Here is a 15083-nt window from a genome sequence, read left to right on the forward strand (position 1 = left end):
CGTAGCTGTAATTGTGTTTTTTGTAATTTTGAGTTCTATTTCTGTGAGCCAAGAGCTTAATAAAGGCCTGTCGACTGTTCTTTAGTGTGAACAGTATCCGTGGAAAATGTAACCAAAATATGCTGCTTAAGAAAACATTGAAGTGGTTGGAGGTGGTGGGAGACATCTATTCCAAACTCCCATTGAAAGTATAAAAGCAGACTTTTACAGTACCTAGCAGGAGTCTTTTTGTATGGTGCAGCTATTGCGCACAACCTTCCTTTTCCGCTACAAGTTTATGGCTAATGCTTGCTAATCAGATCTTTTTCTAGAATACTGTGCTCTTTTTCTAGAATACTGTGCTTTGCACACTGGAACTCTAGAAACTCTAGCCTATTCATTCTCATCAGGCTCCTGTGTGAAAATACATTGACGCTAAAGGTTTCTTTTGCGACCGATGAAAATGATGTATCTTGTCTCTTTCCAGAATCTCCAATATCCACATGGATGTTGCTGTCCCTCACTCCACTGGCTTCCAGCGAGCTGTGGAAGTAGAAAACTGTGTCTGCCCAATAGGCTACACTGGGCCATCTTGTCAGGTGAGTTCTTTGAATGTAGAAGCTGCTTGAACACGTAGCTCTGTTCACTTGAGGACTGGAAACATGGAATAACCCGATTTTCTCATTAAGGCTATACAAGTAGACAATAGCTAAAAACGTTCAAAGTGCTGCCACACACCTAGTCATGCATTACTGCGCTTTTTCTCTTGATGCTTGCTAAGTAGTTTTCCTCTTGCCACAGTACACTGTTAGTCTTATATTGATAACTTTGTTAAGCAAATTTAAATCTGCACTACACATCATAGTTTTGTTTTTTTAACGGTTCATTTACATTTCAGGCCCTCATCCCTCTATTTCAATAATCATTTTCTGGTTGCTTCAAATAGCATAAAGGGAAGTGCGTTTTTTAATGAATTGCCTGGTTATTTTAGAACTCTACGTGGCACTTTTTATCACAGTTTCATTAATAAATGCGAAGAATAGTCTTCAGAATCATGATTTGTATGAGGCGCTGGTGTTTTTCTGGCACACTACGTTTTTAAGGTACATTTGATATATTTGAGAACATTCTTACAATTTGAGAAATATTATAATGTAAGATTCCTGATTTTGTTTGATCAGGTTGTCAAAAATTGTTAGTAGAGGGCTAACTCTGGTTTCTGTGTGGGTGTGTCGATAGAGAGAAATTGATATCTAATAATGTACTTCCAATCTTTTTGGATCACCTATATAGCACTCTCAAAAATCTGAAAGTAGTGTTAGTGAGAAGATTTTCTACTTTTTAAAATTAAAGAGTACCTCATTTTCATTTTGGAAGTATTGGATTTTGTAGGATACTGTTGATTTAATGTTTTATTGAGACCTTGTGCTCTAAATACTCAAAAGTATGCTGATTAAAGCTCAATCTTAAAACGTGTCACCAGTGGACTACAGTTGGCAGTAAAAGTATACAAACACAAATATGAATGCAAAGTAGTGAAAAGCAGTGCAAGATGCAGTCATTCATCGTTAAAAACATTTATAACACAAGAACAAATCAGTCTTGGGAACTTACGCTATGTTTGTGTGCCTAAAGCAGTGTATCGTCACTGTTAATCAACAGGGAAACTGTCTACTCCCCTGATCCTTGACTGAAAGGTCACTTTATCCATTGATTTGCGTTAGAGGTTTGACATGCGACTGGGCTAGGACAGGAGTACCATAGCTGTCCCGGAACACCATAGCTGTCCATTGGTCCCATGTTGTGGGAGGCAGTCGCCTGCTTAGGCTTTGTTTTAGCAAACAGCAGTTTTGCCTGCTTTCAGTTTTGAGCCTGCATCACATTTACACGTGGAGCTGTTCTGCAGGTCGGTTGTGAAACATACACGATTCTGTTATCTTCTTTTGCAGGACTAGAGAATGCATTTGAAAGACACATTGTACACGAAAGAAGGTGGTAAATTTAGCATGGCTAGGAAGTGTCAGTTTGCAGCATGTGTGGCTGTAGATACTCATGCTCGGCATGCTCCTGCCAGCTAGTGCTGGCCTCAGATATTTGCAATTACACACATTTAGTTTTTGCAGGCAAGATTAGACTATTTTATCGCACATAGTAGTAAGGAATTTGTGTGGTGCCACTGCAGCTACTAAACTATCCTCTTTAGTAGAATGAAAACAGTTTAGGGTTATGTGCATAGCATGAGAATCAATAAGATCTATAGTTCAGAAGGACCAAGTTACTTGTAACTTTAGCTTTGCTCCTCAAATCCCTTATAGACTACCATGTGGTCAAACTCTGCATCTCAGTTGATGTAAGTGGTAACCAATAAATGGGATAACGTGTTTTATGCATACACTATGCTATCTTCCACTGGTCGATGTCATGGAAAAACCAGTCTAAAGATGGCATCAGTCAAGTAGGAAACTGTGGGCTTCTGATCATTTCCTAGTTTTTAACAAAAATGTTATTTCGCATTAATCCCCTCTACTTTGAAAATGAATGCACTACATGGTAAGCTGTTGAAGACCCCAACTGATAAGGTACTTTTACAGTAATGTGTTGCCTAAGCAAGTGTTATTTTATGATCACTACTTTTGGTCCATGGTGTGATGATGGTTCAGGACCAGTTCCATACTATGTGACACAATATATGAAAGCACAAATCATATAGTAGTATTTATAAGAGTATATTTAAATATTACCTTTAATTGTTTGACATTTGAGTAGATTGTTTTTAGGGGAAGAACACTAGAACTGGAACCTGTTTAACAGGCTTCAGTGTACTGTCAGAGTTGAAAACCAGCATCTGGCCGTTCAAATGGGAGCAAAAAGTGTGGGGTGGCGGGGGTGGAGGATCTGCAAAGAAGTCCAGTTTCCTACAGATGGGGTCCACATTAGCAAATGCAAGTTGTGAGAAACAAAGTGATGGGGGGTGTGTAGAGAATGCTTATTGACTAAATACACGTTGCTACTGTGCAGCATTACTCTTATGATAGCTAGACTAGCCATCATAATATTATGGGGTTGCCCAGAGTCTCTAAGGCTGGAGCCCTGGTCACCAAATAAGGACTGATGATTGCAGGCAGAGAATTCTATATACAAGGCAAGTGCATGCCCTCAGAAGTTTGAAACAGGAAGTGGACCATGGAAAGAATTCTAAAATATGAATGGAAACCTCTGAACAGCATGGTGGGGAGGCCAAGGACGCTTTGAAGCAAGCCCCACTCTTGTCTGGTATTTGATTCAACTTTGACAGAAGCACACTGCGTTCTTGTTAACCAGGTCCCCAGTACAAGTGTTTCTTCCCCAAAACATTGCACATGGTCACTTGATCCCCAAGTGGCCAGGCCCCTTTAGCTCCTCCATAAGTCCCTAGTAAATGGTACATCTGATACCTTGGGCTAGGGTACTAAAGAGGGTCCCTAAAAGCTGCAGTATCACGTTTGCCTCTCTAAGGGACCCAGCACCAACCTCATGCAGACTGCCGTTGCAGGCTGTGTGACGCAGTGCTCCCAAAAGTGAAAACACAACATGGGACACAGCCTGTGTACCATGTCCCTTAAACACTACATGTAATATTTGTAAGACACCCCTACAGCAGGCCTTACAGCCCTAAGCCAGGGTGCATTATAATAGTTGTTTGGCCATAACTGCAGGAGCAGATATGAACCTGCTAATCCTTTGTTGATTCTTAAACATAGTAAGTGTGCAGTGAAGCCATTTTAAACACATGTGCTGGACACTGGTCAATACGAGTTCTCCACCTAAATGATGGCTTCACTGAAACTATGGATGTTTGGTGTCAGATCCTCACTGATTCCAATGATGGACTTATTAATAAATGCACCCGGAGGGCACCTTAGAGGTTTTCCCCGAAAACCTGCCAACTTCTGGTGGGCTCACTTACTAGTTCTAGGCAATCTGCCACCAACAGACTAGAATCTGACCCCCCAAGGTCCCAGCCTTTGCTCTCTGGAGGTCAAAAACAAAGCCTGCTCTGGCAGTGGTGTTAACACACCCCTCCCAAGAGGATGGCCCACAAATCTGCACTCCAAAGCAGGAGGCTTCAAAGAAAACCACCGCCTTTAGTATGCAGACTGTCCTCTGAGGAGGATGGTGACCCCCTGCCGCAGGGCCCATCTGGCACCTGGACAGGTGGAAAATTAGCTACGCAGGAGGCGTGTTGCATTTTCAGACTGGACACATCCTTAGGGTGAGCAGCCTGAAGTGGACACAGCCTAGGAAGTTCTGTCATTTTGTGCGTGGTTGAATTTAAGCACTCTGGACTGAGTGATGCCACTCCCCACAGGAAGTGATCATCTAGAACAGTCCTGTAGGTCGCTGTGAAGTGTCCGAATGCAGTGCATGTTTTCCCCCTTAGGATAAGATTACCACACCCAAACATTGCACTGTCAACTTTTAAAAATAGTAAGAATTCATATATTGAAAAGTACACACCTGAGTCAGATGACCTTGGTATCTAATTATATATAAAATGGCGTGTTATTTTTATAAATTGGTGTTGGATTTCTATATTGGGTGTGCGTCTCTCTCACTTATATGCTTAGTACTACCCTCTGATATGCTTAAGTGCTCGACGACACTAACATAAAAGAGCATTTGGTATGTCATTTGTGCCTCTGTGATACCACTGGGGTTTGCCTGGACTCTTTGCACACCGTACCTCAATTTTGTCCACTACATAAAGAGCAAGCTTCCTACAGTATGGTGTCCTTGAAATGTGTTGGGCTGTTACTTAACTATGAGATTGTTTTCACTACTTCTACCCCTGCTGAAAAACGTTTATAAAAAGCGTCAAAAAACAGATATAATTAATGTGCTAAGTGTAACAGGGCCCAAGTTAAGAAAACGATTTCCCTTCCTATTGATCTCACATAAGCTAAGATTTAGAGATAAAACTGGGCAAAAGAAATGAAATCTGGAGACTGAGATAAGAATTTCACTGTATAAATGTGTTCATTGCAGGTTACAATAGGCCCTGAAGTGGAGAACATTTACAGTCACCAGTGTATAGAATGATAAGAGGAAGGTTGGTAAATGGAGAAGAATGTACTTCACAGTGTCCATGCAGGGCCAATTTCACCAATGTTTAGCCAGAATGGCTGGTTAGTTTCTTTTACAAATCCAATGCAGAGTGAGCTCTTCTCTTCAGTCTTCCAGAGAGAGCCGGTTCTAGGTTACTAATTCCTTGGAGGAGAGGGGGGGCAGATGTCTGGTGACCCCACTGCCTTTTGAGACTTGAAGCAATCTGCCTGTCATACAGATGCTTATCATTGTGGCCAAATTGAACATGTCTGAGACCTCAAACCTCTCACTCTTTCTTCAGGACTGTGATGTAGGATACACACGCTCTACAAGTGGGCTCTACCTGGGCACCTGCGAACGTTGTGACTGCAGCGGGCATGCAGCGGACTGCGATGTTGAAACTGGAGAGTGCCAGGTTGGTCAGTAATGGTAGTTCTAAATGTCTGTGCAGTAGAACATACAAGTGAACGTTAATGCATATTCCCCAGTTTTATGTAAAAACTCAATTTTAAAAACAAAAGACTACAAAAAAGGACTGCATGTACAATGCGAAAACAAAGGCAATTCAGTAGCTACCTGTTTAAATTCCTGGGTCCCATCTTTTTCAAATTGGGATTAGTTATTTATTATTCAAACTCCATTTCTAGCTTGTTTTGTCACAAGAGCCTGATGGTAGGATTAGGCACATGTTGACTTATGTGAAGGTTAATATTTACATAGGATTTTTACATTTTTTGAGTATTTCTTTGAGTCTTGCTTTTGTAATTTGTGCTTCTTTTTATAAGCCTTTTTTTCTTTAGAATCTCTATCATAGTTTTAGAATTTTGATTTGGGAAGACAGCAGGGTAATGCCTCACAATGGTGATGAGTATATTTTGGAAAGCTAATGTCATTTCATCAGAAAAAGAACTGGGAATTCCTTACGGTAATTTATTATTCAAAATGGGGTAATCTGTCCTTGCCATTTTCTAGTATACAGTATGTTGTGGGTACCCATCTGTAAACCTTGAGGTCCTAGCCTAATTAGTCACATAAGATTTTCCACAATCCGTTTTGAATAATGTTGAGATAAATTTACAGACAATTAGCTCCAAAGGAGCCTCTTGCATATTTATTGGTTATAATGAAAACGTGGATAGCTAGAAAGAACTTGGTACAGTGATCTTGAACAGTCAGCGAGTACCCACGACCTGGTCACAAAACTTTAGAATACTTCTGGAGAATTAAGCATGCTTCCTTTCCTGAAGTACATTCTATATTTATTTGGGTATAGTTTGAAGAATGATACTGGACCCTCAACTGTGATAATGTATTAAAGAAATAACATGCAATTAAAATGTAACCTTTAGAAAGCACCAGCGCTGGCCATGTTACTGATGCTTGACTGTGGTGGGTATTGCCGACAGTCTGTGTTAAGGGTACATCTAGTCCACTGGAATTTGTACAGTGAGATTCACCATCATCATGTGCTATAGGTTGTCATAGAATGTTTGGATTTGTCAAGGAGTGCATGAGGTTTTTCATAGCATTGCTCTGAAATAGTGCCACAAAGACATTCCATGAAACTAATAATCTTCTTGTTTCCTTCCAGAATTGCCAACATCATACTGAGGGCCCTAAATGTGACCGTTGCCAGCCAGGCTACTATGGTCACCCCAGACGAGGATCCCCTGGAGATTGTCAGCCGTGTCCGTGTCCCAGCAGCGCCCCTTCCAGCCAGTATGTTACAAATTGTGGAATACTGCCCAGTTGCGCTAGTATCAGTGTTTTTTCTCAGGTCACCTTTCCTACCTGTTACCGTCCCTATTTACCATGCATTGTTTACATTGATCAATAACCAAACATTTGATGTGTTACTGCAGTGGATTCACTGGTTAACACTATTGTAAAATATTTTGCTTAAGCGTAAGACAGTGACCAAAAACTTAAGTATGTCCCAAATGTTATTCCTTTTATAAAGCAGCAGTACGATTTGGTCAGAACAGGCCTACATTCTCTTTAAATTCCTGCATTATACACCTATACATGAATTGCCCACCTTACTAGTCAGTGCGCTTAACTTGAGTGGTGAAAAACAGATTTTGAAACTTTGGAGCAATCCTTTTAATCGAATCAAACAGTCTTGTTCCTTCTGCATGTCATCTCAGGACATAACACTCCATCTCTGAATGACACAGTTTCATCTGCCTGTCTGAATGCATACATACCAATACATTTATCTATGTTTACAATCAACCATATGAGTTAATGTTATATTGGTACTGTTGAGCTCCTTTAAAAGATTTTTGCATGCTCAGCCGCCTTCTCTCTTTTCACCTGGTCAGTCTCTGTGTTGTGTGAGTATCCTGAGAGGGCTACCAAATTTTCAAATGATTTTTGTATACTGTATGTAGCAATTCTTACACTTCTTGTCTATTTTACCTAGAATAAAACCTCCCGCCTCTAGCGGATGGTGCCCTGTCAGGTCTGTAGATGAGTGTTTTGGTGCAGTCTGCGAAACCATTTTGTTTATTTTCCCGCTGGTTCCTACCCAGATGCACTAATTGTTCATGCGCCAAGTTTCATTCCAATTTTTCTTCTCATACCATCAAAAAATTCACATCCATGTAATTTATTTTCACTTTGTGAGTAAACCTTCAAAACTCTGTTGTGTCTTCTGTATGGAGAGCTGGTGTTTATTAATTATCAAAAGAAAATATGTTGCCTAACCACACATGCTGCTACTCCCTTGTGTGGGTGTCTCCTAAATGCATTTTGTGAATATTTTGTGGGGGATGAATCCAACCTTTTGCTTGTGGCTTATATTCTAAAGTAGCTTTATATTTATCTATAAAGGTGACATCCCTAAGGAATAAAGGTTTGGTTTCCATTGAAATGTAACTCTTAAAATTGATTGCTCTGTGGTGCTTTTATTTTTACTGCTAAAAAAAAGCGGTGGGCACAGGCCACATCCTTTGTCCTGGGGTAGGAGCAAACAGCAGCCTGCCTTTTCTTCTCTTAATCTGTTTATAGAGATTAATGAGGAAACTCCCGAAGGACTGAATTTATTGATTTAGACGTCTGTGTCCGTTCACTTTCCTAAGAGCAGGACGAGGCAATACCTCTCAGAGTTGATTAATGCAAGCAGTGGCACAACTGCAACCTTATCAGTTAACACTCATTTTATGACCTCAGTAGTAGATGGTGCTAAATTTTGATAATGCATACAACTTGTGGAGACTCTAACCTTTACCACCCCATAAGCCTGTGATACTGATTCCCCCATTTTCCAAATTCAAGTATCTTTTAATCCTGTTTTGGATAGTACCTTGAGTTATATGGTGAGGCGTCTAAGTTTGTCTTTGATACTGCTCACCCATGTTATATGGCGAGGCTTCCAAGTTTGTCTGCTTTATGTTTATTTTAAAATTAAGCTGTGTTTTGACTTTGGTCTTAATTTGGAAAGCTTTTCATTCAGAGTGGAACTTCATAACCGTGTTGTACCTTGGCTTCAAACAACTTCCAACTTGCTTTAAATAAATGTGTGTGTATGTGTGCATATATATATATATATATATATATATATATATATATATATATATATATATATATGAAAAATCAAGAGGTTACAGGGACAATATAGTTAGGTTCACATTTTAAACGTACAAAACCATAGAAATTCACCTGTTAGTTATCTCAAGTAACTAAGTTGTGCCCTAAGGTAACTATAACTCGTGTACACCATGCAATTTTTTCGTCAAAAATGTTACTGAAAATATCACATTGATGTTATCAAAGATGTCATGAGTCACGTAATTTGTGGGGTAATTAGCAGTGCATGGCGAGGGTGCAAGTTATGCACATAATTTTTTTGTCAAAAATGTTAATGCAGATATTACATTGATGTTATCAAAGATGTCATGAGTGCTGTAATTTTTGGGGTAATTAGCAGTGCATGGCGAAGGCACGAGTTATAGTTACCTTAGGGCATGAGCTATAGCTACTTGAGATAACTCTAATAGGTGAAAATCTGTGCTTTTGTACATTTAAAATGTGAGCCTAACTATAACGTCCCTGTAACTTTTGTGTTTTTAAGTGAATTTTTATATTCTTTGAATTCTATTTCCTAACTATAACGTCCTTGTAACCTTTGTTTTTTTCAGTGAATTTCTGTGTTTAACTTTTTTTTTTAACGTAAATTAATTTTCATTACTATCGTTAATCCAAACACCACTGCGCATGGCCGTGGTGGCCTGCGGCTAGGCCCTGCTGCCAACCCCCTGTAAGCACCCAACCTTGCAACGTGCATGGCCAAGGGCCGTGCGTGGTGTGGTTGGCTACAGGTCATGCCCTACAGCAGGTGCCCGTGGCCAACCCTCCCCCCCCCCCCCCCCCCCCCCCCAAACTATCCACCTCATGGTGTGCACAGCCTTTGGCCTTGTGCAGCAGGAGTGGGCTGTGCATTATCCTGCACATTATCCTGCCATCTAGTGTTGAGCTCGGAGTGTTACAAGTTGTTTTTCTTTGAAGAAGTCTTTTCGAGTCACGGGACCGAGTGACTCCTCCCTTTCAGCTCCATTGCGCATGGGCGTCGACTCCATCTTAGATTGTTTTCTTTCCGCCATCGGGTTCGGACGTGTTCCTCTTCACTCCGTATTTCGAATCGGGAAAGTTAGCTAAAGTATCGAAAATTCGACGGAATTGTTATCGCTCGGTACCGGGTTAGTGTTAGTGTATCGGCACAGGGACCCCATCCCCCAGTTCTTGGACTTCATATATTTTTTGGGGAGGGGGGAAGGGTCTATGCGGCCCCCTCTAACCACGCCGATCTCGATCCCGGGGATCCCATCCCCCAGGGCACCCAGTCAAAATGGTTATGGACCGTGGGGGGGCCTGAAGGTCCCCACTGTCCTAGCTGGCTCCCTGCCAGAGGCAGCATTGCTGGTACAGAGAAGAAGCTGCTAAAAATTCAGCTTCCTCTCTGTGACAGCAATTGTTTTCTCTGTTTCCCTGCCTACATCTCTGCAGGCAGAGAAACGGAGGAGATCTCTGCTCCCAGCAAGCAAGAGCTGTTTGACAGCTCTCACCTGCTGGATCCGGAGTGTTTTCTCTGACTTGGCAGTAGATTTGACATCTCCTGCCAGACAGCTATGTCCTGTGTGTGGGCACCCCCTGGACATAGCAGGAACCAGCCGTGGGGAATGGCTGTCCCCAGGGCCATATACATCTCCACAAGGGGAGCTGTGCGGGCCCCCTCCATTGTTCTATTTGTCCCAGGGAGTTGGTGGTCTCTGGGGCTCCGCAACGGACCCCCTTCATATCTCAGCATGAGATTGGGCGGCTTCTGATTCTTTGCATCCCTGTATATACAAATTTGTTTTTTCTCTATTTTCTCAAAATCCACTGAATGGATTTACACCTAATAACAAAAATGTTGCTTTCTAGATCAAGAGCTACCTTTGCTAAATTTGGTGTAATTCCGCCCAGTCGTTTGGGCTCTATTCCTGTTCAAAACCCCTATGGAAAAATGCATGGGAAAAAGCGTTTAGGGACTTCCTTTTTTCTTGGCCCCCACTTGACGAATCACCCTGAACCTTTCCAGACAGACGCCAAAGTGAGCGTTTTTTTGGAAAATTTCATCGAGTCAAGTGGCTCCAAAGTTACTAGCAAAACAAAAAATGCTTTTTCTATAGAAACTAGGCCCTAACTACGGCTACCTAGCGGCAACCGCCATGGAGTTTTGATTATATATACACATATATATATGATATATATATATATATATATATATATATATATATGTGTGTGTGTATTTCACCAAAGAGTAAAGACGCTGCACTCTCTTGGAACTTCAAGATTCAAGTCGATTTATTCAAAATCGTTATTCCATCTCCTATGCGTTTCAGCCATTACGGCCTTGTTCACGGTGTCAAGTCTGCTAACAATTGCACTGTTGATTACCCTTCCTTTTATTCCTGATTGGAATGCTGGTTCTTGCAGTATCATGGTGTTTCAACTGAAAATAAGTGAGTTCACGCCTGATTTACAGTCTTTTATGCACATGTCACTTTTATCACAATCAGAATGAATTTTTCTTAAAATGTCCGTGTCAATAATCAGGCAGACCGCAATTGATAGATATAGATATAGATATATATATATATATATATATATATATATATATATATATATATATATATATATATATTATTGGTGGAAGATGTTGCTTCCTGTACTGCATTGAAGACATTGCTTCCGGTCTACCAGCATGAAACCTGCTGTAGATACCTGTCAAAATAACACTTTTGACCGGTGGAAACATCTGATTTAAAATACTAAATAAGTCACCCCTAAGGGACGCTTGCTGCCCACAAGGTAAAGAGCATAATATTTAAGAGTAGGATATGTGAGACTTTAGAAGTGCCACGTTTTCCCATTGACTAGGCCCAAAACAGCCTTGTCACTCATCATGCTGCAGCTGGCACATAGTAATAGTCAAAGTATAGATTATACATTTATATCTTTTGACTTTTATCAGCTAGAGAATACTTATTTTTATATTTGATAGAAATCCCATGTAATGATAAAGTAATTCATCCCAGATTGTACATAGTAGTTTGACCTGAATTGGAAGATATGGCCCCTGTGAGCTCAGCAGAACATGCAAGGTGAGGGGCCCTGAGCATTCTTTCACACCACCATGTCAGTTCCTACCTGACTTGTCTGTTTAAGCCACAAGTAAAAAATTGTTGCACTGGTATGGGAGAGAACCGGATGCCAAGGCAATTCTGGATATCCCCTGTCTGGGTGTTGTAGGCCCCTGCCTTTGTCCTACCAGACTTCTGTCTCTTAGTTTGTAGTGGGTACAGGGCCTGGTTTAATGGGGATTTTAGGGTTAGATGTGAGAGGACACTGGGAATTACCATAATACCTTCTCCTACTCCCCTACAATCCTCAGAGCCCAAGTATTCATTTTCACAGTCTTTAAAATGTCCTGGCACATGCCATTTTGGGCCGGTTTGCACTACAGAGAGGTACTATTGAAAAAGTGCCTACGGTTCTCCTTAGATTATTTACCCCATTGGAAAGTTAGTTCTCAGGAGCCACCCTCACCCAATAGCCAGTGCCAGGCATAAATGCAGCATCCCCAAGAGCCTTCTACAGAAAACTTTCTGGATCTGCAGAAGAACAAAAAAAGAGGACTGGAACTGCCGTCTTTGATCTGTGAGGGGCTCTGATGGACTGGACTTTTCTTTGCTATGTACTCGGGATAGAGAAGTGGACTCCAAAGGTCAGATAGCTGACCTCCTGTGTGGCTAAAGGGAAACAAGCTACAAAATGCCTTTTTCCTTGCAATTCCCAGCAGACCAATGTCAACAGTAACTTGGACTGGACTTTGCTGGTGGCCTTTGGTTGGCCACCCTGAGAGCCTTTAAGTGCCCCTCCTGAAGATTTGGAGGATTAAAAGTATACTCTTGTGGTTGCTTGGGCAGCACAAAAAATGTTGACATTTTTGAAAACTTTTGCCAGAGAGCCAAGGCAACCTACCGCCAAAAATGCCCAACCAGCAGTTCTACAGTATTGAATTGAATTTCAGATTCAGGCTGTAATGTCTCTAAGACCACAAAACCCCTTTCTGCTTTAGGTCTTAGAAACTTTCTCAAGCAAAAACCTCAAAAGCTCCAGAGGCTTAGCAGGGCTAGCCTGTAGCAGTTCCACGGCAGCACCTAGATTTTCAGATTTGTCCCGTGAGAAGACAGTTTTTTCTTTAAAAAAAACAAAAGTCAGTACCTCTTGTTGATTAGGTCTTTGGAAATCTCAAAATGTTTTGACTTCCACACTTTCACCGGGACCAGTCCACTTCTTGTAGCCAACCAGCGCTCTATCATGGTCAGCCTAAAATCACTCTTATGTCCCAGTCTACTGCTTTTATAAACTGTCATTGGCTCTTTGTGCTTTTTGGCAATATTTTCACTTAACTATTTTTTTTAAAAGTATATATGCAAGTCTCCTTATTGGATTATGCTATTTTATTTTTATGTTATGCAGAACTTAATTTTTATTTATTAATGTTATTACTTTTTTCTCTATTTATGCAGTGCTTAAATACATCACACATTGCCTTGAATTTAAGCCTGACTGCTTTGTGTCATGTTACCAGGGATTGAGGACAGTTTTATTTAATTTAATTTGTGTGACTTCCTGCACGTCGTGACCTTTGAGGTAGACACATGCCCGCCCCAAATTATAATCCACTTTCCTGCAATCATGTATTTCATAGTCATGAGAAATGAGCAGATTTTGCAGAATTTTGTAAAAACCTATTAACTGCTTAAAGGGTGACCGAGAAGATATTTGAATGACAAAGTTTATAAGAAAACCGGGTTTGGAGAGAACACATTTTTTGTAAAATCATGAATTGTTTGACTAAAACAAATGACCAGATGGTTCAAATATTTTTTTTAATGCGACTAGCCAGCCTGTTCCTGTTTTGTATGCCCTAATCTGTGGCATTCACTCTCGGCTCCTCAACTTAGTTTTACAGTTTCACAGAATAACTTTAAACTGCCCTTAAAATGGCTATAATTAAGTAAAATAAGCAAATAAAAAGTTCACAATGTTTCAAACCCGCTGACAAGAGAGTATTGCAGTATTGGGTGGTTATCTCCAGGAGTACCTTAGGTTGTACTACATGCATCTGTGCTGTTGTAGCTCAGGTGTCCAGGTGGCTTTGAGAGTGCTGATATCTCATGAACTCATTGTACACATACAGCTACTTTAACAAATGCCTTAAGTAACGTAAGCTTTGCAGTTCTTTAGCCCAATTAAGCTGTCCTGTGGTTTCAATCTTTTAGGCTTCCCCCTCCCCCCACCCCCCCTAAAAGCGTAGTTTGTTGCCCACAAGATAAAGTGCATAATATTTAAGATTGGAATATGCGAGACATTAAAAATGACACGTTCCCCCAGTGACTAGGCCCAAAACCCTCAAGCTGAAGCTGACACATCACAAAGGTCAAAGTATAGATTACACACTTTAAGCTATAACTTTTGATTTGTATCAGGATGTTAGTTGGCTTTCTTCCTTCTAACATCTGCTTTGTTTTGATGCAAAAGGCAAATTTTCATTATCATTTTTCTGAGTGTTGGCAAATCTGCCCTAAGGCTGTACTATGTCCATTTGCGTTGTTCCATGCAGGCATATTTACTTCATCACCACAAGGGAGAGTTCATGAGAAACAATGGTGTTTTATAGTGATCGAGTTTGAGTTCATGACTAAAACAACTGTAATTGTGCCATTATCTTTTTCCTCCACCCAGACCTATCGGAACGTGTTCCCTGGGAACTGATGGACGTCCAACATGTGATTCCTGTCCCACTGGGTACATCGGTCGCCAGTGTGAAAGGTATAGTACTAATTGTTGCTAGTTGGATGTTAGTAGATATGTCCAGAAGCTCCTGCAATAGGTTTTGTTGTTTTTCTAGTCACCAGACAGGAGTCAATGCATCCTGTTTTCCTTTCTCCAAACTCCTTTAGCCAATTACATGATGTATTTTCTTTGGGAGATAATTTTTGTGGTTGTCTCCGATACCCAGCTTCAAAGGTAAGGGGATAGTGTTTTTCTGTTCTATGAAAAATGCTTTACAAATGACTGATGAATCCAACTAAACAGATGGGCTGGAATCCATCCTTGTTACAGTGTTTTATTCAGCTGTCAACCACAAGCAAAACAATAAGGCAGCTTGTCTGTGATTCAGTGCTGGAATTGGCTGTGGTGTGGTATACTCTTCTGGGAGACTATTCTGTTGTTCTTTGGCATTTATGGGACTGATGACTGTGTTTGTGTAACTGTTGCTGGAAAGTGGTAGCCATCCCTGATATATCTTGTTGTGTTCACGTTGTACTGTTATATGGTGGTTTTCTGGTTATAGCAGGTGGTTTTGTTAATAAAAAAACAGAGGTTTTAGCTGTGAAGATCTGAGCCTGCTTTTTTGTATTTACTTTATCCTAACAATTTGTTATTGGCAACAATTCTCTTTA

The 15083-nt window shown here is 40.7% G+C and overlaps 1 protein-coding gene across 7 annotated transcripts in view; it reads left to right on the plus strand.

Annotated features, from left to right (window-relative positions):
• The window catches only part of HSPG2 (heparan sulfate proteoglycan 2), a 933800-nt gene that overhangs the window by 344963 nt on the left and 573754 nt on the right, over positions 1-15083 (plus strand). For all 7 annotated transcript variants that reach the window (XM_069240056.1, XM_069240057.1, XM_069240060.1 and 4 more), the window contains exons 27-30: positions 467-578; positions 5366-5479; positions 6656-6783; positions 14362-14448. In XM_069240056.1, the coding sequence (XP_069096157.1) occupies positions 467-578; positions 5366-5479; positions 6656-6783; positions 14362-14448 (441 nt within the window). The remainder of the gene's footprint in view (positions 1-466; positions 579-5365; positions 5480-6655; positions 6784-14361; positions 14449-15083) is intronic.

This window comes from Pleurodeles waltl, chromosome 6, assembly GCF_031143425.1.
Source record: "Pleurodeles waltl isolate 20211129_DDA chromosome 6, aPleWal1.hap1.20221129, whole genome shotgun sequence".
NCBI lineage: Eukaryota > Metazoa > Chordata > Amphibia > Caudata > Salamandridae > Pleurodeles > Pleurodeles waltl.